Raw genomic sequence first — 26,489 nt, 5'->3', positions numbered from 1 at the left:
ATTTCCACATTTAAATAAATAATGTTTGACCGTTTACCATTCGTAAAACAGACATTGCGTCCTTGGAAACATGAACGAATTAGTTGATCTCAGATTCAGTGCCGTAAAACTGTTATTTCTTTGCCATTAAGCAACTTCGGCATGGATGCGGGTATACGCCAGCTGATCCAGATTGCTTCTGTAAACGATGAAGGTATCCAAACTGTGATTGAAATTAAAACTATACTGCTTGTTTTAATCTTTACAAAAGTATTGGGAAAAAAGTTTCACTAACAAACATACTCTTCGTCTTCCTGTTAAATCTACGATACCTACATTTGTAACATGTACCCTTAAAATTGCTAAACTCATCTCATTCTCATCTCAAAAATCGTAATAACTCTGCTACATTTTGCTTGTTGATTGACTTAATTTGTGTTATACACATCTTCTATTATTTTACCAAACAGTGTGGACCAGTTGTTCATTGACAAGGACATTATAATGTACTAACAATGTTTAGAAATTCATTTGAATTTTTTATCTTAGCGTCTGGTGCCAAACTTGCAGTTGAAGCATACAATCAGCTGCAGCAAGCATTTTTAAAATCGAAAGAGACAGATGCCATTGATACTGTAGGATCAGATTTATATGTTCAATGTGCTGAGATATGTTTCAAGGTATGATTCTGTTTGTCACTTTAACTATTTAAACATAATGTGTATAAATTTATCTTGCAGCTGAAGCAAAACAAAATTAGCCAGGATTGTTTACACATGTACTTCAATGGGACTCCACTAGCAAACCAGTTTCTTTGCCGTGCATACCTTTGTCAGGCACAACTTCTTTCTCCAAAGTCTGCTGAAGAAGCGGTAATAAATTTGTTAGTTATAGCTTGGTGGTTGGTAATTATACTATTTTAGAATAGTAAAATTGGACCAAAGAAGCAAAATCCTACTTTTTCACAAAGTTTTTTTATTTTTGTAGTGCACATTGAAAGTTTGTGAAAAACAGATTAGCCCGATGTTGTAGATTAACCTTACCTTAACAGTTGTTTAAAAATGACCACTTTTGTGTACATCATGTAATAAACACATACTCCCAGTTAAAGGATAGTTGTATGTGTTTTCTATGTGCATACTTTAGTTCTTGATGTAATATTTTTTGATTTTTTTTTAAATAAAGCCAGGATTAAGCAAAGCAAAATTGCTCGCAATGGGATATAAACCTGTTGAATCTTATTTTTCCCTTTAAGTTCAGTTTCTGGGCTTGTATTGTTTAAATTCTGAATTGTAGATAGTTTATGGCATGGGAGGGTAAGTTTACACTTCAAACTTGTGTTCTGTTTGTTAATGTACTAGTACCAAAAAATATTCTATTCAAACTTATCTGTTTGCTTTCTAATTATTAATTAAATTAGGTGGTGCACGCCACCATTACCGGTTTATACCATTTGCTTGTCAATGAAACTTTTGTGAAACAACATGTTGTTTAAGTATAAATCCTGTATAAAGTATTAACTTTAAATTGGTGATAAAAAAATGTTGTGCTACTTTTATAACAATGTTTCATTAAAATATGCGTTATCAGGTGGAATTTGAAACTTCAGTGGTTTACTTGCTAAAGGCGATAACCTTTGCAAAAACAAAACCACGCTACCATTTTATTGTGTACAATGCATCAGTTCTGTACTGGCAAATGGCAAGACCATTTTTACGCCCTCGATATTGCAAGCTGCTTCATCAAAGTTTGCAACAGGTTGTAAAAGCCTTAGAAGATATTAATGATCCAGACCACGAATGGAGAGCAACTTTAATGGTGTAAGCTATATTAAATGTAAATTTTATTCATATAGGAACCAATCCTTACTTTTCTGTGTGGGTTTGGTAAAATAGTTTTGGTGAATTTGTGATAAATGAAGTTAAACTTACATATAATTATTTTATTGATAAAATACCATGTGATTACAGTGCATTGATTGAGAGCTTTGTTGATGCCAATTGTATAAAGGAGGCTTCACAGGCATCACAAGCTGCTGCTCAGTTCACAATCACAAAATCAAAAGCAATCTTTAAGAATGTTTTCCAGCTACAGGTATCAACATGTCAAATTTTAAATTAGCTGATTTTAGTTTCTGTTTTCTATGATCTTACTATTTTGGATGATTTTTGTAGATCAAACACAAATTGGTTGATTTAAACAAACTGGCAAGGGAAATCAAAAACATGCCCGAATATTCTGCATTCTTTCGACTTCAAAAAATTAAAGCGTAAGTGTCAAACATAAAAAATAAATTACAGCTTTTGCAACATCACTTTCTTAAGGTCTGTAAATGACAAACCTGTGAGCGAAGTAGTCAAGGAACTTAATAAACTATCATCAGCATTGACTGGGAAATCTCTGCCTGGGACAAAAACAAGCACATCTGAGAGTAGAAAGCGAAGCATGCCTGATGATGCAATGAGTATCAACAGTGAAGACAGGTAACACCCTTTATTGTGTTGGTTAGCAGATAAGTGAATAAAAAAAGGAATTTAAATTTTCTTTTTTTCTGCGATTGTTAGTTTTAGTAGTTGTGTTTTGGTGTGAAAATTTTGTGACATTTATACTAACTCAATTTGTGATGTATTCAGTGTTTTTGTTTTTATATTTTGTGTGTTGACATATTAGCCAAGGCTCGCGGGCTTCTAATATGTCAAGTCGAAGAGGTCCTCGCCACTCAGTGGTTTATCATGCTGATGTGGTCAGCATCCATGAAGAATCTCAGTCTGAGCTTGAGATGTTGCTCAGGTATCCCTATAAACGTGTTTTAAAGTATTATTATTCTAAAACAAGATATAAATATAAATATGGGTCCACTTTCCTAAATGGGAGCAAATCTTGATTTCATTATGATTTGTTTATTTTCTGCTTTGTTTCTCCTTTTTTGTTGTTTTCGAAGTTGTATTGCTTTCAAAAAAATACACAATAATTTAGTTGTTAATTTGTAGTGTGTGTTGTGTTTTGCTGTGCATTTAGATCAGTTTGGGAATCTTGTTTCAGTTAGATTGAAAATGATAAATTGTTAACCAAAATCTTTGCAGACCATACCTTCTAATTGAAGTTTCCCGTCTTTGCATTGAAATGAATCAAGTCATTGGTGGGAAGCAATGTTTAAATGAACTAAAAGACTGTAATATATCTGTAAGTGTCTCATATTTTAAAACTCAAGTATCGGTACACTAATAGATATTTATTTTAAGGATCCAAGTCTAGTTATTGAAATGGAGTTTTTGGAATGTGAACTTATGGTAAAGGAATTGGGGGATGATCAAGAAAAATACACAAAACATTCTGTTGAGGTACATTTGTAAGAAATCACCCCCATCTTTTTTAAATTGGGTTTATTTGTTTACGCTTTATGAAGTAACGTTTTAGTCGGTGTCCAGTTCTGTGATGATGTCGTATTTAAAAAAAAAACTCAAATCATGCATTTAGTTATTTACAAAGTCAATTTATTTTTTTAATAAACTTAAAAATAATTTAAATCTAGATTATGATAATTTAGAATAATTTTAAATCAAACAATAACTTAACAGAAAAACATTACTAACCATAGTATGTAAGTCTTCTTCTACTAAATAAACACATCGCCTTTTAAAACCTGGACCCAATATGAATTTGCTGAACCAATAACTTAAGCTGAACCAGAAATAATAGGGAGACTTTTTTATTTGATAATTCAGCATATATTCTATGCAATTATCCACCTAATGTTCACAAAGGTGCGCGTGGCAGCTATTAAAAGAATGGAGCAGGCATTACAAAATGCTATTCGCTCTGGTAAAGCCAACGTTGTCCAAGGAGCTTGTGCAACACAGTGGAACTTATGTCTTCCTTTACTTCAGGTAACATTTAACATATCTGCTGTACCAATGTAGCATTAATTAGAAGAAAAATAATTATGGATGATGTAAATATATGTATTGATTGCTAAAACAAATTTAGCTTTTTTTCTCTATGGCATACATTATTTTGATTTGAAAATTGTATTTTAGAAAAACCTGCGTAAATTGGTGAGGCGTCCATTAACTGCAGTTGCAGAAGCGCTGGAAGACATTTCATCTATGCAAGGTTATTTTCAAACTGGATTTAAAATAGTTGTACTAATTTAGATAAGGAATATGTTATTTGTATGTAATGTGTTCTATTTCAATCATAAGCAAGCAATTGAGTTCTCTGTCTCAGTATAAAAATTGGGTCACAATACAAATCAAGATTGATAAAACATTATATGACTTTTTTATACTCTAATTTAGTAATTTAATTATGTTTACTTAGTTACACTTCGGTGTCAAGTGCACACGGAACTAGCAAAATGTGAGGAGGCTGTTGAACAAGTAGAAGCTGCCGTAAAACATGTTAACAAAGCACTGCAACTTGATGATACAGGTTGTAATGTGAATTTGGGGTTTTAATTTTGTAACCACAAGTGTTTTTTTTAATTGCAGGTTTTTATCATGAGCGACTACACACTATGCTACATAGATTACAGTTGAGTACCCAATTATACAGAACACCAGACAGATCAGAAGATGTTGCTGCAATTATAATAGAGCAGGTTTGTATTAAAAACTGTCAAACAATCAGTTTCTAAATAATCTAAAACATCCACTTGGAACCATCATGACAATGTTAAATAGTTTTATTAAAAGATACCCAGAAACTTGGTTAAATAACCTTAATTTGCCTATTGGCTCAAATAAACTGTGAACTAAAATGAATAGAAAAATTGCAGTCAACTAACTCTACAGCATACACATTTTGACTAATCAGGCATTTTACCACCCATAAAGAATCAAATCGAAATGGACAGTAAATGCATTATGAATGTGATGTATCTAATTAACTGTCTAAAATCTGCTTGTTTGTTTGTGAATTTGGAACAAACAGATTCTGGTTTGATTTAACATGATAAATGTGCAAAATATCTACTTTACATAATTTTGAGAGTTTAATTTTTTTTTGTGATACTCTAGGCGCGAAAAAGTTCTGAATCAGGCAGTGTCCGCATGAAACGATCTCTTCTGGTGAAAGCGGGGCTTGCACTTGCACCTGATGCATTCCAATATGTCTTGGATAGTGAGAATGAAATGAAAGGTTAGATTTCCAAAGATGTGAATTTTCTATTCCAGTGTGTCATTTATAACAGTGATATTCATGATCAATATTATGTTGTTACATTTTTGCAAGAAAAAAACTAAGAACAATTTTGTTGAATAATGGAAACTACTCAAGTAAAAACAGTGATAATTGTGGTTTTTATTCAGCATTAGATGCATTCACTAGTCCAAGACAGAAAGAAAAAAATGCAGGTAAACATGTTTGAAAGTGTAAGAAAGCTAGTTTGGATTTTTGGAGCAGATATTTTTAGTTTTACTAGCAGCAAAAAGTCCTACAAGCCAAATGTCATCTTTTCAGTTTTGTAATAAACATGATGAAAGATAAACCACCAACAAACAACAAAATTAATACAGAAATAGCAGTTTTTATTTTGCCTAGATCAGGTAAAGTCAAAGACACCAAAGATATGTTCAAATTTAACAGATAGATCATATCAGTAATGATTGGACAAACAGTAGTATTGTGAAAATATTTAGATTATGTCTGAAACTTGTGATTTAAACTTTTTATCTATTTTTAATTTTTTTGTTTTTGTCAAATAACATTGTTTATTTGCAGCCACAGGTGGAGTCAAGGGTCTTGTTTCCGAGGTCCAAGTCCTTGGAGCAAGAGCTTCACAGTGGAAAAAGAGTGTGCGAAAAGCACCAGGTCATTTAAAGCGGCTAGGAGATGACAATGACAGGGAAAGGTCAGTTCAAATTTGCTTATAGTTTATGATTTTATCTTGTTGAAAAAATATTTTTTAATAGTAATGCATGTCGTAAATCCCATTCATACTGTATGCTATATTTTGGCAACTATTATTTTGGGAATAACAACTGTTTTCTGGGCACATTTGAATTCATTCTGTAACATTTTTTGACTGATGCTCCTCTGTAACTGCACTTATTTTTTGTTTAAAAACAAGGGTGCGGCTCTGGGTTGACTTGGTAAAAACTGCAAGACAACAGCAAGTATGGGATGTATGTCGTGTTGCTGCGATATTTTGCTTACTTTATGATGATGGAAGATGGAAAGTGAAGCCAAAAGGTATTATTGTGTTTTTATAGAGGACCTTGACACAATTTTTTTTTTAAATTCTCAAGCAAGTTTATTTAAGTGAGAGACATTATTGTACATGTAAGTTATATACCAGTCTTTATGGAGTTAATAACATGACTTGACTTCAAAAACATTGAGTCATTAAGTTTATGCTATGAATTGTTGTATTTTTAAGTGTTGAAAATTTTTCTGAAAAGTTTAAAATCATGACACAGATGGCACTGATTCATCAAGAGAAAAACGAACAAGCGACTCACATGTTCGTGCACCAGGAACTGCTGATAGTTCATCAGTTGGTCAAAAAACTCCAGTTCCTGATAGTGACAGTGGAGCAGAAGCAACAATTCATGATTCTGACTTACTTCGCATGCTAGCAGAAGTCTACTTTGTTAAAGGAGAGGTAAGTTGCCACAATTTATCATTTCAACCATTGGAACTTTTTTTAAAATGTACTAGATCAGGGGTCACCAAACTACGGCCCGCGGGCCGGATCCGGCCTGCGAGGTCATTTCATCCAGCCCACGACCACATTTTTTAGGTTGTCAAATCGCATTGATAACTTTGTAACATTTAAAAAATAATCTACTTCTTACGAAAGTTTTCCTGTCGCCATATGTAGAATTGATATTACCTTGTTTTATGGGATTACAACGCCCAGGATTGACCCAAAGCCAGTTTGTTACATCACAAACAAGACTACAAGTGTCAATTGTGCGCAAACAATTGCTTTCTTGGATCACTTGTGACGTAATATACAAGCATTGCTTGTAAGGTGAGACTAACTATACAATTTAATAGTCGCATCACCAGATTTTTAATGGGATTATAGAAAGACCATATCTTGGCGCCCCTATCAAAATCGCCTTGCGGGCTAAGTACAGAAAGACGGCGCTGGGGCATGTAAACTATCCGGCCCGCGCGAATTATTATTAAACTTATCCGGCCCGCAGTGAAAAAAGTTTGGTGACCCCTGTACTAGATGATTTATTTCATATGTTCACCATACTGAATATTGCTTAGTTGCTGTTGTTTCTGGTAGGCATTTATTCATTTGCTACAATGTGAGGGGTTGAAGCTTAATGAAAGCCCTACTGCCCCAGTGGATACTCGCCAGAGACCAAAAGGTCATGAATATAAGAAGCCTGAAGAAGAGCCAGCATGGGCAGAATACACAGATTGGATTCATGATATAAATCATCAAGCTACCAATGCCTTTCTTCGAGCTGTCGGTAATTACAGTTAACATCATTTATTTTTTTGTTAATGGCATGATAAAAGACTCAAGAAATGATTTTGTTAAAATATCACAACGGCTGTGTCAAAATCACATAAGCCAATAATTTACAGTGCAACACGCAAATCTTTTTTTTTTACAGAACTTGGGATAGAGCTTGAGGAGACTTGGCTTATTTGCAGTGGGTCTGCTTATATTTGGAACTACAACAACCATTTATTAGTCGCCCACAAGTATACTGAGCTTGTTCAAACCTTTGATAAGCTGCTTTTCGGAATGCAGGAAATTGGTCATTCAAGGTATTTTTACATTGTATGATGTAATTTTGACTTCATTAGTCATACTCTGTGAGTGTTGGATTTAATGCATTGTATAGACATAAATTACATTTGCACCTTGACAAGTTTGCCATCGATATCCAAGCTAACATTCTTTTTACTTGTTACATTTATTAGTCTAGTACAGGGGTTGCCAACCTGCAACTTTGTCAAGATACTTATGCAGTTCAGTCCTGAACAATTTACCTTAATATCCATCCAAAACAAATAAATAGTGTTTTAAATGAAGCATACAAAGTTTGATTTTAGGTCTTTGCTGTATTGCAGCCAGACAGCACAACCAAAGCTCTTTCGGTTTCAAAAGTTGGTGACCCCTTGTGTAGTACCAAAACTATGTTGCTTTGTTTTATAACCATTACACACAATTATTTGGACACATTTTTGCAGTGAGGCAACTTTGCTCATAAGAATTTGTGATGTCATAGCAAAGGGCCTTATAACTCCATGGATTCCTAAAAAGCTTCCAATAGAGAATCAACCAGTTGCCCAAACAGCTGCAACTACAGCAACCAAAGACACTACTCGGAAGAAGACAGGTGGCAAGGGAACAGGTACTAACGCTACTCCGGGAACTGCCAATGCCTTGGCAGTTGACCCAGAAGGAATGGATGATTTGAAAAAAGCATTAGAGGTAATATATCTAATATATCCAGCTCAAAGAAAATTGGATACTGCATCACTAACACCAACATATTTATCAATCTTATTGCTTTATAACTGTTCAAAATAATCACATATGTCATGTATATATAATGTAACCAAACTTTGTGAAGGTGTGTGAGTATGGACTGAACATCACCAATGGATCAAAAGCAGCTGATGTTGTTTCTACAGCTATCCGCCATCAACTTTTATCAACATGGGTAAAAGTGAAACAACTATTGCAGCAACAAATTGCTCCAGGATTTGGAGTGGAAAATGAGGTTGCTTTACAAATATATTTTAGTGTTTTTTGTGTTAAGTATATGTGTTTAATAAAAAACATTTGACAATGTTAATTGTGCATGTCCATATTTCACAAATTTGATTGCAAATAAACAATTTTAGTTATTTGGTACTGACAGAAATTGGCTGACCAACGAGATATGACAAAATCTCTTATAACACTGGAAATGATTGCACTAAACAAAAATGGAATGGTGGAATTTACTGTCCCAGAAATATCTGAAGTAAGCAAGTATTTATTTAAGCAATGTTTAGATTTTATTTTATTGTTGTGTTTTTACTTATTTGACCTTTGACACAAATAACTTAGTATAGGAAGCAATGGGTGGCATTAAATGATATAAACATATGATACGTCCAAAACTGGTGTTCTTTATATTTAATACATTCGGTTGAATAAATTTGCTCTAAATGTACAGTTGATGATACATAATCATCACACTTAAATGTTATTTTTGAGGTGTGTGACGTGGTAGATGACTGTAGATGGGATGATGCTGGTGTTGAATTGGAAGTCTGGTCACGTTTGGCACAACTATCAAGGATTCAGAAAAGTCATTCCCTTGTTGTCCGTTGCACAACTAAAGCTTTATCCCTGGAATCATCTGCTGTAAAGAAAAAGTCGAAAAATTCAGCAAAATCAGCTGAAAAGTAATGTTGCATTTACCTATGGTTGGTAGTTCTGTTGCATTAAATATTATTTTGTCATTCAGACATAAACAGACTGTAGCATTGGAGATGCTTGCATATGCATCTTGTATACTGGGTGAGAGTTTGATGGACACTTGTGCTGCCAATCCACCAGCAAGAAGACAAGCCATGAGGAGTTTTGTCAGCAGGTAATCTGAGTACTAAAATTACTAAATTAGAAAAATTGAAATATTTTTTTTGCATCGAGATACTTTCAAAACACAGTAATTTTTAAGGATTTATGTGTACAGAAGAGAGTGATTAATCATAAAATTTGTTTTATTGCATTTCAAACTATAGCTTATCGTCGATAAAACATAATCATGTTTATTGCACATTCTGGTTAATCGTAAATAGGGCTCGTTAAATTTAAGTTGTAAAATCACCTGTATCTCATAAATAAATGCCCCTAAGTTGTCAAACATTAAATGCTCAATTTTATACATGTACATCTTCCTTACATCTAACAGTGAACATTTTTTCAATGTTATTATTTTAGTACCCAGTTTGCAGAGAGGGCAGGAAACTTTACACTTGTAATGGCATCGAGTCGTCGATGGTGGAATGCAGCATTGCCCTTAATACCTTCACCTCTTGAAAGGGAACTATTAAGACAACCATTAGAAGTTTTACTTCAGTCTATATTCCACACAGCTGCTTCTGTGCAATATTCAGATGAAACAGAGGTAATTAAACAGAACAGTAACAGCCTTCTGCACAATTCTTTAAATGTTTTGTCCGAAATTATACTTTTGTCCTATTTTTATTTTCTTTATTTGTCTTTTGCATGTTGTTAGGGCACAGATATATAATGATGGTCCTAGCTTTAAAAAATTAAATGATTTTATAAATGTTTAGGACCTGAACACCAGCATTTCAAGTGGTTATTTTTTTAATAGCAAGTGATTGATTTTTTAACCCATTTTAATGCATTTACTTTATCCCACAGGAAGTTAGCATTGGCAAAGGTGTGGTAAAAGTTGTTGAAGGTGAATCACAGGATACAAGTTCTGCCAAACAAAGTGTTGGTGTTTCATTGGGAGATCCATCCGATGACAGAACTTTGAGAGCAGCCATGTATGGGGTACTCTTTCAAACCTATGCTGACAAGGTATAGAGTTATACTATTGAGGTTGTGGGAATAGTTTATCCTGCTGCTTTGTTAAAATGTAAGCTTATATAAAAAAAAATACCTCAATAATAATGTTGATTTCTGCTTACCACTTCAAGTCAGTACCCAAATTTCCTAGTTCTAAGAGTAAATAATCAATGGTACTAATTATGACTGAGTCGAAGAAAACAAGTCAAAGTTTTGCATAATTACACTAATTGCTTTCTTGTGGTTTTTACGTATCAAAACAAACTCAATTAACTTAACTTGACGCAACATGAGGAAATAGTGTTTAAGGGGTATTTCTTGACCTACAGATGTTTATATTTGGTGTTTGGTCAGCTGTGATTACATACTTAACTTGCTAAACTAAGTAAACAAATAATGCAAAAGGGATAAGTGAATGTTTGACTTTTACCTTAATACAAATTTTTATACACAGGGTGAATGGGAAGAAGGTTTGGTGGTTATGGATCGTGCATTACATCACATGCCACGAACAAAACATCGATTGCTGTTGTTTAAACACAGAGTTATTGTGAAGGCCAAACTTGGAAAAAATGTTCAAATGGATATTGCTAAGTTTAGGGTAATAAATATACTTCACTTAAAATAAGTAAACTTGGGGCATAAATCTAAATCTATGCATGTTTTTTTAAATTTAGGATTTTACTGTTTTCTGCAGCTGAAGTAATTAGACACAATTATGTGACAAGTCTATTTGATGTGAAATAAACAGGCATTTAGCAGAACAATTTTCAGAAGAACACAAACTTATTGATTTCTATTTAACATGTCTTTGTTATTATAGGATGAATCTGAAGACTATGTGTCACACATGTGGCATCGTGTTGCACTTTGCTCTTGCAATACTCTAGAACAACTTATGGCATTTCAAAAATCAATTGAAGCTTTGCATTCTGAAGAAACTCAATGGCAAAAGTTTGAGTACTTGATTGAACTTTCAACCTGGATGTACAGCAATGAATTTCGAAATGAAGGTATACATTTGAAAAATTAATTTTCATTGAGTATTTGCTAGAAAAGTCATGTGTAATTTTTTGTTGCTGACTACAAGCAATAGACAGCGTGCAATTCATAGGCGCCGAGTGGGCGGTGGCGGGGTGGCGCCGCCACCTTGGGTTTGTAGAGCATGGTGGCGGCCATCGTGGATATTTTGGTTTGTTTGTAGCGGTATCGTACGAAACATTGTAAAATCTGAGAAAAATCAGGAACGATTTTGCTTCTTAACAAGTGTGCTGGCGAAAAAGCAGCAAAAACTGCAACCTGTTTCGATTAGTGCCTTGTTTATGAGGTCAAACACACAATTGTTGCCAGTGAATGTTTGGCCATTATTGTGTACAATTCGATTGTGCTGTAATAAATTGTTATTTTAGGTGATACAAAGCAAAAACAACATGACAAAACATTTTTTTAAACGCTGCTAAACCAAAGATAAACGTTACACAGCAAAGTGTTCCAAATAATTACTATTTCAAAAATTTCTGTTTTATGATTTTGACAAACGTTGCATTCTATGGGAAGTGTGTTGGGCTTTGAGTTTGAGCTCATGTGGTGGCACGCATTAGTGACGTCACATAAAATGACGTCATATTTCAAGTCCGCCACCTTGCATTTTTGCAAAACTCAGCGCCTATGGTGCAATTAATGTTTTTTGCCACTGATAAAAAGATACTGCACTGATAAACATTTAAATAGATTACTGTTGTGTATAAATGAGTATAGGTATTTTTTACCTAATGTATGTGTTTTAACCTTCATTAACTGAGTCAGTGTGCTACATTAGCTCTTTCAGGCCCATTGTTCTATATGCAAAAGTATATTTATACAATAATATAATGTATCTTGCATGCAGTCAAATTACTTTCCATGTCTGTGATAGTTATAATCATAAGAATAATGGTATTCCATGATTTAGATTCCATCAATGTGATTGAGTGGGCTTGTGATATTCTTACAAGCATGAAGTTTCATGTTGAAGTAGTAGAGGAAAAACAGGTGGAAAAAAGTAAAGGCAAGAAAGCGAAGGGTGGAAAGCCAGCATCACGGGCACAAGCAGCTAGTAGGGTTGAATCTAAACCATCTGTTCCAAAGCAAGAGAAATCACAACCAAACACAAGACAGGTTTGTTTTAAAACATTTCTGAACAATATCAATTTGCTTTAGGCAGCTAGGCTTAAGCAAAATAACTTCTATACTTTTATATAATTTATGGACAGAAAAATGGTAAATAGAACATAAAAATGATTTAGACACCAAAAAAGTGATATTTACTTGGCAATATTATCTACTACTGTTATTATCATTTTGATTATGGGCAACAGCTATTGTATGTGGCAAAGCACTTTTAATAGGGTGTACTGAAACTATTAATCAGTTCAGAGCCAATTCTTTAGAAATCAGATGAGAAAAGTAAAGAAGAGGAAGCACAACAACATGTTCCAGTTGAGAGAGAAATTGTTATTGGAGTTCCTCCAGCAGATCATGACATTGTAAAGTTTGAACATCTACGAAGCACCCGACAACTGGAAGGTATGTAAAAATAGTGTTTTCATCTTTAGTATGTGCAAAAAGTTATTTTTTTCAGGTTTAATCCGAGGTCATGTAATGATGGCAACTATCAGCGGAATTGGATCAAATGATCATCAAAAGTTTTGCATGCTGGCATATGGCTATGTCATGAGGTAAGAATAATTTGGATTGTAAAAAATGTTTGAGGACGTTACATGAAATAGGCCAAAAGTTTGTGTTGTTAACATTCTCAAATATTTAAAAAAAAGTATGCCATTAACCAGAGTGTGTGATAACCCAGGATCAGTATAAACAGTACACAATGTTTAGGATACTATTTACAGTTATGTGTGTGAACAACCGGTATGGAAGTAAAAGGAATTGTCTGTTTCTTCAATCAAGATTGACTTTAATAAAGTAGTGATTATTGTTTGAAATTGCTCAGTATAACTAATAACTTTGTAACTTGGTTCGGCTCACATCTGACATGTTATTGTGGCAATAAATTTGCTTAACAGGATAAATATAAAATTGTAAGTGAATAACACTTGTCTCTTACATCAAGATTATGGAAAATTGCTCTCACATCAGCTGGTTCAGTGATGAAGAATCTTCCAAAAAGTGACACAAACATAGATGATGGCAGAAAAACATCAGCTAAGAAAAAAACACCTGCAGCTCCCCCAGCAAAAGAGAAAGCCAAAAGAAAAGGTTATTATCAGATGTAAACATGGGTGACATATATTGTAATTGCACTAAACATTGTTTATTTAGCGTCATAAAAAAACCTTTGCCATTGTCAGTAAATAAAAAAGAGAACTGATGGCATATTTGCACCCATAAAATGACACCCAAACAATATAGCAAAATGTAGATACTTTGCAAACAAACAATCGGCCCAGTGTTCCATAACCTTCACACTTTTAAAAGATACTAGATCCCACCTGGTGATTATTAGTATGCTATTTACTACTTAATGATTTCAATATAAATAGGTGCACCAGAAGCAATTCCTATCACAACATCAGACTGGGCAACATATGAACCTTCTGAAGAAATCAAGCAGGCATTTTTGTATGATACAAGTGACTGTGGCATCAATAAACAAACCATAACATGTGCTGGGATGACAGTGTTTCACTTACTGGTAATTTGCTGTTTTTGTAGACACTAAATTTCTGATAAATGTGCCAACATTAAAAAAAGGTCAGTTTTATCCATGTTATCATACAGTTCAATTAAATTTATTGAGTTTTGTTTAGAAATTATCTGACTATCTACGAGACTGTGCATTAAATCAACTTGCACTGCCGGTGTTGGCTCTCGCTGGGGTAATTACCAACATTATTTTGCAAAGTACAAGTTGGACTCAACTAATAAATATCCGACAGGTAATGTTTATAGGTTCCTTTACTATATGTTTGCTATTATTGTTTGTGGTTTGTAGATTATTGTCTGTTATGAACTCCATCTATTTACGGCAGCTGAGCAATGGATAAACTCAATTGAAAGTTTCTTGACTGAGTCAGAGCAAACATCATCAAAACAGGTTGGACTGTTATTTTAAAGCAAAACATTTGTTGATCACAAATTTCAAGGACTTTTTGTCTGCACACATTTTCCACTGTGGTATTTTTTTGGTTGTTTTTAAAATTAAACTGTATATTATTGTGCTTGAAGTCTTGTTAATGTTTTTGTAGGATTTGGAGCTGAAAAAAATTCACAAAGAACTTGCAAAGCTGGAAGAGGAACGAATAAGAAAAGCAAGGGGGGATGGTGAAAACCAGGTAATGTTAATATCTTTAAAAAAACAATAAACACTCTACTTCACTGAAGTTTTTTGTGTCCCATTGAAGGATAACAAGGTTTCTTCTGCTAAGACAACTTCAACTGCAAGTAACAAGGATCTGGGGCCAATAACTTTAACTGGAAGAAAAGTTGGTGGAGTAAATTTAAGTGAAATTTGGACTGAAAAAGCAAAAATGCTCATCGGGTGTGTATATTTCCACCAGTTTTTAGAAATTGATTAGACCATCCAATTCTTAGAACACCAGAAGCATCACAGATCGTTTTTGTTTAGACTTGGCCATTACCAAGTTAGTCGAACTTTGTTGAATGAGGCACTCACAATTGCAAACTATAACAATGATGAAGTTCTTAAAGCTGACATATATCATGGTCTGGCAAAACTGGCAGTTCATGAAGGAAATAATGGTCAAGCTTTGCAATACTTGCGAAATGCCCAATCAATTGGTGGTGATGAAAACTTCTGGATGGTCAGTTGTTGTGTAGACACTGATTAGAAGTTTTGATAATTCAAGTGATTAATGCAATTAGCTAAAATCTGAAATAAAAATGTATTAACTCTTGTTTTCATTAATATGTTACTATTTGCAGGAAAATATTTGCCTGCTGACAGATGCCATTGAACTAAATCAAGATCAATCACCAGAAGATGTTCAGAAAATTGCAAAAATTGCCAAAATATCTGTTGAATGTATTTCTAGTCTAGCTGATATGAGACCCACTAAATCTTCCACCACAGGCATGCATTGAATAAGAATTTATGTCATTGTATGTTGTCTGTGAAACATTCAAATTATGTTTATACTTGTTACTTCCACAAAGGTTTTATGAAAGCCATGCTGAATGCTCGGGCACTTTTGTTGCGCCTTAAAAACCAAACTCGTCAGGTTTCAGGATTGTTGAAGAAACTTGAACAAATGGAAGAAATTCTGCAAAGTCTTGGATTTCACAGGAAGCTTGCAATGATTCATATGGTAAAGATGCTTCCATAAGTTTATACTTGTTATTTGATTGTATTTTGTCACTAAACCCATTCAAATTTCCACATGAACATATGGAGATATATATTTTAAGACATTTAAAACCATACCTTTGAAACCGATTTGCAATCACATTATGTAGTGTATACCGAATAAATTATCTACAGGTAGCACTTGAACTAGAACTGTAATGTAAAGAAGTATTTTAGAAGTATTTTTTAAACTTCCATGTATTATTATGTTACAGGAGCATGCTGAAGTATTGGTGCGACTGTCCAAAACAAATCAATACCTGCAACATGTTTATTTGCTCAAAGCTATTGAAATTTTGAACAGCAGTGTTAACAACCTCACCAACATGTGCATGTAAGTTATGGAAATTTGCCACTAAAACAATCTTTTTTTGCATAATATTGCAAAATCACAAAACAGCAATAAAGGTCATTGTTGTTTTTCACAGTTCCATCCTCCCCATGGAGACAGACAAACAAGTCAGTCTTCCTGTCCATCGCGAACTGACAAATCTGCAACTTCACTTGGTTGAAACTTTACTTGAAGCTTTTCAGCTTTCATCGGGGGAAGAGAGAGTAGCCAAAGCAAAAGAAGCCGAAAAGGGTGCTTTTATAACTAGTACTGTCAATAATAATGTTCAGCTTAAAAAGTGTCCATGAGCATGGCCTTAAGCTCATGTATTTTATGTTCTTAGAAATGCCTGTTAAATAGTATGTGCCATCACTGCAAACATCACAGACAGAAGAATAAAACATTGCAAACTGGTGCCCAACAAAAAGATTGATCACATACAAACACATTAAAAAATGTTAATTGTAATACCTTCTTTACCCCTAAGTCAATACAATTAAACTCAAAGCATTTGGTCCCTGAACAGAAATATTTGTCTTTTGAAATAGGAAACAACATTTCTCATACAAAAGCCCAGTATATTGTGAATGTACTGTGAATGTACAAGTGAATAAACACTCAAAAGCCAGTTCACTGAGGTGTCTGAAATGTGCCAAGACTGGCATTCACTTGTTATGAATTCCCCAGCAGGCTTGATTTTACTAGGTCTTGAGTTTTTGTGGGTTTAAAAAATAAAAAATAACTTAACAATTGTAATGATTGCACTCTGCCAACCCTTCAAATAACAAGTGGTAATGTTTTTACAAGACGCCCTCCAGCGAATAGTAGAAGATTATGTTGGTGAAATTAATAATGATCAGGATCAAACTGAACGATCATGGAATTCAGCAAAGTCAACATTTATTTTGAAAGCATTTGGTTTGCTAAATTTGTTGCACAGCAGTCTGCCTAGTAACCACATAATGAGGTTTGTAACTTTTAGTAGCAAATGATCATTAAAAGAGTTTTTTTTGAAAACTATTTTTGTATTTGTTTGCTTGCAAATATTTTTAGCAGGTTTTTTTAGTTGCAATTTTCAAATAACTGGCGAGGTTTGCTTTTGTTTTGTGTGGCTGGATTAAATGCACTAAATTTTGTTCTGATTGCTAAAGTGGCCATCACCAAATGCATTTTTGATATATTTTGGGCAATTGGGTTTGGTTATATTTGTCTGATTTATGGGGCTATGTTTTGGTTTCAGATGCAGATGGTTGTATTTGTTTGGTCATGGTTTGCGTTTATTGGGAGAAAGTGGACAACCAGACCATCCTGAAAATGAGTGGAATATTGACCAACTTGGAATAAAACAAGTCATTGAACAACTTCAGTCACAAACCAGCATAGAAAATGTTTCATCCAATGTTGATAGTAAGCTTTTATCCAGTCAAATAGCTTGATTTTGTAGGATTTGTAATTGTATCCTATAATGTGTTTTGAAGTTAATGAAACACCCCAGGATGATTACTTTACTTCAAGACAACAACAGAAAATGACTGAGGACATAAATGGTGTTATGCATCAATCAGTTTTTACTACAAGGTTTGCTTTTCTGTTACCTACACATAACATTTTGTGAGATAAAATATTTTTTTGCAAATTTGCATTCATTTTTTTTGGCAAACACCTCAACTGAACTTAGCCTTTCTGTGACTTGTTGACACTGAAAATGTCAAGATAAACAACATTTACCTTTCTTTATCTGGACAAAATTCATGATTCAAAGATTACACAAACAAATGAACAAACTTTATTTTACCACTTGCTATAAAACTCTTTATGTTCAGGATGCTGGGGCATGCCACAGAAGTACTTTCTCAATGCATCAACATGTCACTTCCACTGCAGGCCACTGAAGTCATCAGCAAAGCATCATTGGACATAGTTGAGTGTTGTGCACAGTGTGATCCCAGCTTGGCTGCTTTGCACCTTGCCCTGCATCAGGTGTGAACATGTCTCATCTAAATAACATGTGTTCTGTTTTGGATGTACTAATTTTAAACTGTTGTGACAATTTTAATTCTGTTTTGCACAGTACGGTATCTGTATGAGGCTTTATAAGGTATAAAAAGTACTTGTGCCTGTTGTCCTTATTAAATACAGGTCCTTTTTTCTTTGTTATAACTAATTTAGCTCCAATCTAGCATAAATATTTTTACTTGTGCTAATTAGAGTGCTGAGACATCAATTTCAATGCGAAATTTGGTAATGAAAACTTTATCTGACCCCACTACTTCTCAACTTTCATCACTTCTACACCAGGTAAGTGTTTTCAATCATAAAAACCTGTGATGCAAATTTATGTTTTTACAAGGTAAAAGCACATTTAATACATTATTGCAGGAAGCTTGGCTAATGAAAAATTCTGTGAGCACCGGTCTTGAAGAATCATCTTTAAGGAAAAACATACAAAACACTCTCCTCAACAACTTTATGGCATGGAAGAGACTGCAGCTGGTAAGTCAAAGCATTGAATTTTGTGCCAAGAAACTTATTTTTGTTTGCTATTTGTTGTATGCTGGTTCTTGACTCAATTTAGGCCAATCTAATTTTGAAAAATATGGTGGACCCTTCCATTTTTGAGTTTTTTTAAGTTGAATAGAATTTCAAAATAAAAATATGTCCTTGGGTTGGTCAACCCAACTGCAAATCTTAACAATGTTATTGTGGAAAATTAGGTACATTGTAGTATCGTACCTACACTGCATTGTGTGTTGTATATAGGAAACTATTTTTCAAACAGTTATATTGTAATTATGGGTCCCCTTCCATGAAGGGGACACATATTGATTTTACTCAAATTGTTTGTTTTTTTTGTTTTTTTCTTTCTTCCCAAAGATTGTCCAACTCGTTTTTCCATCAAATGTTTGATGGATTTGGATGAAATTTACACAGATGGTAGATATAGTAATGTAGATGTGCATCCCACTTTGTTTTTGTTGATAACCCCAGTATTTACCCCGCTAGCCCACTAAAATAGGTTATTTTCTTCCCAAAGTTTGTCCGACTCGTTTTGCCATCAAATGTTTGATGGATGTGGCTGAAACTTATACAGATGGTAGATATAGTTATGTAGATGTGCATCCCTATTTGTTTGTCCAGATAACCCTAGTATTTACCCCGCTAGCCCCCTAAAATGGATATTTTTTCCCCAAAGTTTGTCCGACTTGTTTTGCCATCAAATGTTTGATGGATGTGACTGAAACTTATACAGATCGTAGATATAGTTATGTAGATGTGCGTCCCACTTCGTTTGTCCAGATAACCCTAGTATTTTCCCCGCTACCCCCCTAAAATGGGTGAGTTTACCCCACAAGCCTCCAAAGTGTAAAACGTATTTGTATGTTACTGGGCACCACAAACGAAAGATTTCTGTGTTGCAATAGTGTGACAAGGGCACCCAGTTGTATGTTACTTGTTTGTGACTTTGTGGGTTGCTTGGTATGGCAGTTAGGGGCTTGTTAACAACCATATGATGTCAGAAACATTAACGGTTGTTGCTCAAAACACATCTAGTGGTCGAAATTTTAAACATTGGCAGATTGGACTGAAATTTTGCAATACTATTGATTGAGTCATTGAGGTTTCATATTTTTTTAGTTTGTGTGTTGGACCCCATTAGTTACCCCACTATCCCCCTAAAATGGGTGAGTTTATTAAACAGTGTAAGGCAGGGGTCTCCAACACGTGGCCCGCGGGCCACATGTGGCCCGCCAGGCAATTTTCCGTGGCCCGCGGCGTTATTAGCAGATGAAAAACTAAATTATTATCTTGTAAAATGTAAAGGATGTGTTTGTTTTACCCATTTAAGTATTTCACAATTCAAAATTATGTATCACTAAGCTAAAAATACCAAATTTAACGTTTGTGATACATTATTATTATTGTGATGAAATAATGCAATCTTATTCTGATCATCAAAGCGTGAAGTTAAAATCCGTTAAGTTTTTTATGTCCACTATTTTTGTTTAGCATAAGGATAAGGAACTTTTAAGTCCGTGAAGGCCAACCAACATTTTGTTGACACTTATGTTGGCCGCATTGACTTTTTCAGATGCCTATTAAGGCCAGTGGTTTCCAAACCATTTCATTTACATAACAGACGTTTCGTAATTTTCCGCGGTCCATGATAAATTCAAAGCTAAAACCAATTAAACAGCTTAAGCTGCTAAAAGTAATTTAAACTTTTACCACTACCGCAGTGGTTCTCAAACTGTGGTACGCGTACCACTAGTGGTACGCCGGAACTTTTCAGGTGGTACGCAAGTAGCTTTCTGTGATATACCTATTTCCAAAATTGAGCCTAATACCTAATTTAAGTCTGATTTAGAATAGCAACTCAACTGACAAAACCGATCACCCTTGGTTTAAACGAAACTATAGTTTGGGATACTCTTTTGAAATTGCTAAATATGCTACCTGGGGTGAGAAAATGGGCCTATTTCTTGGTCTATCAATTCACACAGGGTTTTGGTGGTACGCAATGGTAGAAAAAGTTGTCAGGTGGTACGCGATCCGTATAACATTGAGAACCACTGCACTACAGCTTTAGGATTTATTTTACCTAAATATTATTATCAATTGGTTACGCATATCAATGATGTAAGAGCGGGTTGTGACATCACAGACAAAACTAAGATATGGAATTATGCACAAACAATTGCTTTCTTTGTTGATTTTTATGAAATAAAAAGGCATTGATGAACACGCAAGTAAGATTGTAAAGTCATGAGCTCTTGAAGGTCAACGAAAATAACGCCATTAGCCACTAAGGAACCATGAACTATCTAGTTTGGAAACATCTGGCATGGCATGTTAATTCCACAGTAGTGTAACCACATATTTTTCTATGATTGGTGTTTGGTGACTGCATGTGGCCCGCGGCCTATAGAAAATTTGAAAATTGGCCCGGGACAACCGTTGAGTTGGAGACCCCTGGTGTAAGGATTGCCTAAAATTTAGGTAGCATGTGGACTATGCTATTTGTAGGTTTCGATCGATGTGTTTTACCTTGTAGCCCCAACATTTACTCAACTAGCCCCCTAAAATAAATGAACTTTAAAAAAACACTCTAATTATATGAAATTTGCAAAGTTCCTTGAACATACTAAGTCCTCAAGTGTTATGTTTTGCCCTGAAGCACCACAACTTTTAACTATGTTCAAATTAAATGAAAATTGGACAGCTTGAATTTTCTATTCATAGGTGTCCATTTTTTGTTTTTCACCATTATGCCACTATTTACTCCTTCTTTTCTTTGAAAAAGAATGTTAAATAGGACATACTTCGCACAATATCTGGGGTGAATCTAAATTTATATAGTTTGTACTCTACATAGTATTATTATTTAAGACCAGTGCCGATCACTGTGTTTTACCTTACAACACCCGACTTTCTCATGGTTATCTCTTGAAATGCATTATTTTCAACTTTGCATGTGTGGGGACCCAAGAGTTTTTGCCTGGAGAAAGGTTATAAAAGACGATGGCTAATATGGGACCCAATACAAAATAAGCATAGGAAATATATTAATGTTTTAAAAAAGGTTATAGTGTAAATGCAACAACAAAATGTGCTAAGCCACCCTTCTAGTATTTGTCCTAATTTTATTTTTCTTGAAATCTTTGTTTTTCAGTCACAAAACCATCTTGATTTGTTGAAAGATTTCCCATCAACATACAATATTGTTATCATGCAACATTCACCTGACCAATCAGCTTTGTACTGTGCAATGCTGGATAAACCAAAGCCCAGTGGGGCTGCAGGAGATGGCAAATCAAAAGGAAAAGAAAAGCAAGCTCAGGCACCTGATGATTCCAGAGCTTTTGTTGTAAAACTACAAGTAAACAGTGCACGGTATGATATATGACTCCCTCAATATTACTTTTGTTAGACAAAAATACAATTAAGATATTTTGTCAGGTTTGAGGAATTGATTGAAAAACATGGTGATTACCAACAAAGGCTGATGAGTTTTCTGCTGCAGAGTGAATATCAACGAACCCAGCTTGCAATGCGCCAAAAAATGCTGCAGCAGTTATCAAAAGGTGCTGCTGAAGTTACAATATCTGAGACTGCACTGGAAGAACAAGCCATGGAAGAAATGAAAATACAGGTATTTTTCTTCAACCAAATTAAATAATTATGGTTCTTTCTTTTTTCTTTTTTCTGCATAAGCGTTTCCATGCACTTTTGGCATGAAATCTTTGGTGGATGTGGATGAAACTTTCACAGATGGTAGATATAGTTATGTAGATGTGCCAACCGCTTCGTTTGAGTTAATAACCCCAGTATTTACCCCGCTAGCCCCCAAAATGTAAAACGTTTTTGCATGTTGCTGTGCACCACAAACGTAAAAATTCTGTGGAGTAACAGTATAGTAAAGGTACCAGAGAATATGCTACTTGTGTTTGTGCATTACTTGGAGGGCGTTTTTGCACATGCCAGTCATAGGGGTGTTAACAGCCTTATGACGTCAGATTTGTTAACAAATGTTGTTAAAAACACCTCTAGTGGCCAGAAATTTAAACATTGGCCGATTTGGATAAAAATTTACACGACTGTTGATTGGGTCATTGTAATTTCATATTTTTAACTTTTGGGTGTAGAACCCCATTAGTTGCCCCACTAACCCCCTAAAATGGGTGAGTTTTTTAAACGGTGTCGGAATTAGATGAAATTTGGACAGCTTGTAGAATTTGTCATTTATAGGTGTCAATTGTTGTGTTTTACCCCATAGCCCCAATATTACCTCTCTAGCCCCCTAAAATGGGTGAATGTTTTAAACAATGTCCGAATTGGATAAAATTTCAACAGTTTATAGAGTGTGCTATTTATAGTTGTCTATTGTTTTGTTCAACCCTTTGACCCCAACATTTACCCCACTAGCACCCAAAATGTGTCAATTTTTTAAACAATGTCTGATTTGAATAAACTTTAGACAGCTTCTGGAGTGTGCCACTTATAGGTGTCGATTGTTGTTTTACCCTGCAGCACTATCATTTACCCCACTACCCCCTACAATCAGGTGCAATTTGCAATTAAAAGGAGCTGATTGTTGTGTTTAGCCTTTTTTCTCAGACAGAGAAAAACCTTGTATGAATGGAATGAATATTTATAACTATGAGAAAGTTTGTTGTTGTCAGATAAAACACAGTGACCTGTACCGAGCATAAATAAATATGCTATTTGGATGAAAGGAATGAAATTTGAATAGTTTGTAGTACATACAGCATATTTATTTATGCTCAGTACCAGTCACTGTGTTTTACCTTACAACAACAAACTTTCTCAATAGTTATATCTTGAAATGCATTATTTACAACTTTGCATGTGTGGGGACCCATGAGTTTCTGCCTGCAGAAACAACAAATGTTATAAAGACAGTAGATAATATGGGACCCATTATAAAATAAGTGTAGGAAATATAGTAATGTTTTAAAGTAGGTTATAATGTATATGCAATGGCAATATGTGCTAAGCCACCCTTCTAGTTACAGTGGTAATTGTTTCCAATTTGGTGCAATAAATATGCTACATTTCATTTTACACAGGAGGAGTTTAGTGAAATATTATCTGGAATGGAAAGCTACCTAGAGGGCATAACATCAGAACTTAAGTCTAAACTTATAAATGCAGTTGATGGACAAGCACAACAGCTGGTAAAAAAATAAAGTGACAATGGTCAAATACCTTCAGTGCCAGCGAAATTCTGAAAATATTATGCTGGTTAACTGTTGTGTATGTGCTTCAAAAGAATTAACCTATGTGTGTTTATTGCTTTGACATTGAACTGGTACCTTTTGTTCACTGAAAATGCATGTACATAATTATTGTAAAAAAAGCAAATGGATTTAGATGTAGTAGACAAAATAATTTTCTTTTGGCTGGCATGCTTTTTATTAGTTACAGAGTGGACAATCATTAAGCGACCTCCCACAAGAGTTGGTGATTTTGCTTGCTGGACCTCACCTAATGCAATTGCCTTTGGAGGCTTTGGAAACTCTGCAGACTCCACATATTGATGCCATTAGTCGAGATTTCTCATTACAGGTTACTTTTTTTCCTCAGTAAAACATTACTGCTGGAATATTTGCAGTTTAGAATCACTGTTTTTACAAACAAATTTAACACAGCTGTTACATCGGCGATGGTTTGTTGATCCAGAGGAGGCTGCTCTTGCTGCTGACAAAAAGAAGAATGATGCGAAGATACCTCCCAAAACCCCCAAAGCTGGAAAGGATACAGGAAAAAAGGCCAGCACTCCAGCTGCTAAAATGGTTCCTTTAAATCGCGAACTACCTCCAGGATGTTTGTCAATTGATACACACAGGTAAAAATATCTGTGGTCATGAATTTTTGTTTGGGATGCAACTCAACTGTTAAAACCTCGTTAGACATATTTTTGTGCCTATCAAACCAAATGTTTTGATAAAATTAGGTATAAACAGGCCAAATTTAAAATGTTTAAACTTTTACTGTTAAGGTAGGGTTGTGCAACCTGTGGCCCATTGATGAAAGGTTGTGCGGCCCACAGAGATGCTTGGATTTCAAATGTACTGGCAAACAAGTCCAATTATAATATATTTTTGAGCAGATTAATGTGCCTGGTGCTATTTCTCTGTAAACTGACAATATACAGCTAAAACCAAATGTAAATTTACTTGAAATGTAGGCATATTTGGCATTTTAATCATGTAATTGGGTTTGGCCCCACGGTGTTAAAGGTTGCACACCCCTGGTTAAAGCATAGAGTTGCAATATCTATTCTGTGTGTTTTACACTTTGTATTCTTTTTAATGCCAAACTAATTTTTCAAGTGTACATTACATCATTGATCCACACACTGACTGTTCTGAGACTGAACAATATCGTCCTGCACAAATCTTCAAGCAGCTGATGCAGTTGTATGGTCAATCTTTTACACCACGATGGTCTGGTATTTTTGGGCCGGAGAGTTTTCCCAGTGTCGGAGAATGGGAGACTATGTTAAATGATTGCTCTGCATTTATATTTTATGGAATGGAGCGCTTCATTGCTCAGGTGAGTTACCTTACATCTGAACACCATTTTTTCACTGTGAGGATTGTAGCCCAAATATTTTCATAAAACCAGTCTGTTGCTACAAAAACATTGTGAATCACAGGTTTTGGCAGAATTTTTGATCAAATGTTTTCATTGTATTTGAAAAATTACATGGTTGGTATTAAACTGATAATGTGTTGGTTTTAGTTTCCACCATCCAAGCTAGTTGCATTAAACCTGGATGACTGTCAGCTTGCTTTGCTGATCGATAAATCACAAACCAACAAGAGTTTCAGGAATCAAAGCAAAGTGGATGTTGACAAAACAAACACATTGCTGTCAATTGAGAAACCAATACAAGTAATATAGTTTATGTGGTTGACACAGAGCAAAATGCATACATTTGCCTTGTTTGTATATACCGGTAATAACAGATTTTTTAAATAAGTTTTGTAAATAAAAAAATGTGTGCAGGTGAGCTCACTAAAAAGAAAGTTCTTTGTTCAGAGACTAAAAATAGTTATACCTTACTATAATTAGCATAAAATGGCCTATGCACCATTGTACAATTACACGTTTTTTTACAGACTGCAATGCTTTTAAGCTTGTGCGGAGCAAACTGTGTTTGCCTTAACCAATGGCATACCACCTCCGAAGATAATGCAGTAAAGTTACAAGGTTTGATGTCATCAATACTTGAGGATGGTGTCATGGTAGGACAAGCTGCCAGAAAAATTCTAAATCCAACATTGAAAAAGCCAGAACCATCTGCACAAGAAACACCTGTCACCCCAAGTAAATTTTGATGTTTTTTGTATTTAACTTTAGCATTTTTTTGCAGAATCACAAATGTAGGTAACTTATATCTGCAATATTTGTTGGTAAGTAAAGTCCCTGATACTCAATGCTAAAAATGTGATTACTTTTGTTTGTAGTGGGCAAAGAAGCCAAGGCTAAACAAAAAGCTGCTGTAAAAGATATGCCATCCAGAAACCAAAGTGTAAACACAGTGGCAACTCCACTGGTAGAAACACCTCTACCGGAGGATACAGATATGGAAGAAATTGTAACAAAGCTTGATGCATCATGGTGTAACATGGTTGTGTTCGGTTTACCAAACTTGGTTGTCACATAAAAAGTGTTAAGTGTTTTTATGGAATATAATAAAGTTTGTTTGTTTTTTAGTCGAAATTGATACGAGTGAGATCTTAGGCTAAAGTGTCAAAAATCAATGAGCGCATTTCACT

General features: G+C 34.6%; 1 protein-coding gene across 1 annotated transcript; it reads left to right on the top strand.

The window, feature by feature from the left end:
• The first annotated feature begins 41 nt into the window (after positions 1 to 41).
• Positions 42 to 26,426, top strand: LOC145227916 (cilia- and flagella-associated protein 46-like). Its single transcript, XM_080092876.1, has 58 exons — positions 42 to 193; positions 529 to 659; positions 720 to 851; positions 1,570 to 1,799; positions 1,950 to 2,073; positions 2,154 to 2,248; positions 2,304 to 2,462; positions 2,650 to 2,769; positions 3,063 to 3,162; positions 3,222 to 3,320; positions 3,744 to 3,866; positions 4,017 to 4,092; positions 4,300 to 4,410; positions 4,470 to 4,579; positions 4,998 to 5,118; positions 5,701 to 5,830; positions 6,050 to 6,171; positions 6,399 to 6,583; positions 7,223 to 7,412; positions 7,560 to 7,716; positions 8,143 to 8,386; positions 8,529 to 8,678; positions 8,820 to 8,924; positions 9,161 to 9,351; positions 9,414 to 9,539; positions 9,890 to 10,076; positions 10,340 to 10,501; positions 10,944 to 11,090; positions 11,313 to 11,502; positions 12,441 to 12,646; positions 12,919 to 13,054; positions 13,110 to 13,206; positions 13,599 to 13,744; positions 14,029 to 14,180; positions 14,296 to 14,424; positions 14,481 to 14,582; positions 14,734 to 14,820; positions 14,890 to 15,026; positions 15,114 to 15,309; positions 15,431 to 15,578; positions 15,662 to 15,813; positions 16,067 to 16,185; positions 16,280 to 16,434; positions 16,990 to 17,149; positions 17,423 to 17,589; positions 17,661 to 17,760; positions 18,006 to 18,162; positions 18,391 to 18,480; positions 18,562 to 18,675; positions 21,854 to 22,074; positions 22,141 to 22,333; positions 23,772 to 23,879; positions 24,124 to 24,270; positions 24,354 to 24,550; positions 25,038 to 25,260; positions 25,450 to 25,602; positions 25,830 to 26,037; positions 26,178 to 26,426. Exons 1-58 carry the CDS (start codon positions 142 to 144, stop codon positions 26,375 to 26,377), a joined length of 8,469 nt encoding a protein of 2,822 aa, XP_079949002.1. The 5' UTR covers positions 42 to 141; the 3' UTR covers positions 26,378 to 26,426.
• Positions 26,427 to 26,489: the final 63 nt, after the last annotated feature.

Source organism: Phallusia mammillata, chromosome 5 (assembly GCF_965637545.1).
Source record: "Phallusia mammillata chromosome 5, kaPhaMamm4.hap1.1, whole genome shotgun sequence".
Classification (NCBI taxonomy): Eukaryota; Metazoa; Chordata; class Ascidiacea; order Phlebobranchia; family Ascidiidae; genus Phallusia; species Phallusia mammillata.
Note: the sequence above shows the minus strand (reverse complement) of the source record. Positions and strands in the feature narration are given on the sequence as shown.

Bases quoted from the DNA above. Each gene is read 5' to 3' on its own strand.
- LOC145227916 (XM_080092876.1), top strand. From the start codon at position 142: ATGGATGCGGGTATACGCCAGCTGATCCAGATTGCTTCTGTAAACGAT. The intron at 3,163-3,221 runs GTAAGTGTCTCA...ATTTATTTTAAG, and splicing joins TAAAAGACTGTAATATATCT to GATCCAAGTCTAGTTATTGA. The intron at 18,481-18,561 runs GTAAGTGTTTTC...ACATTATTGCAG, and splicing joins TTTCATCACTTCTACACCAG to GAAGCTTGGCTAATGAAAAA.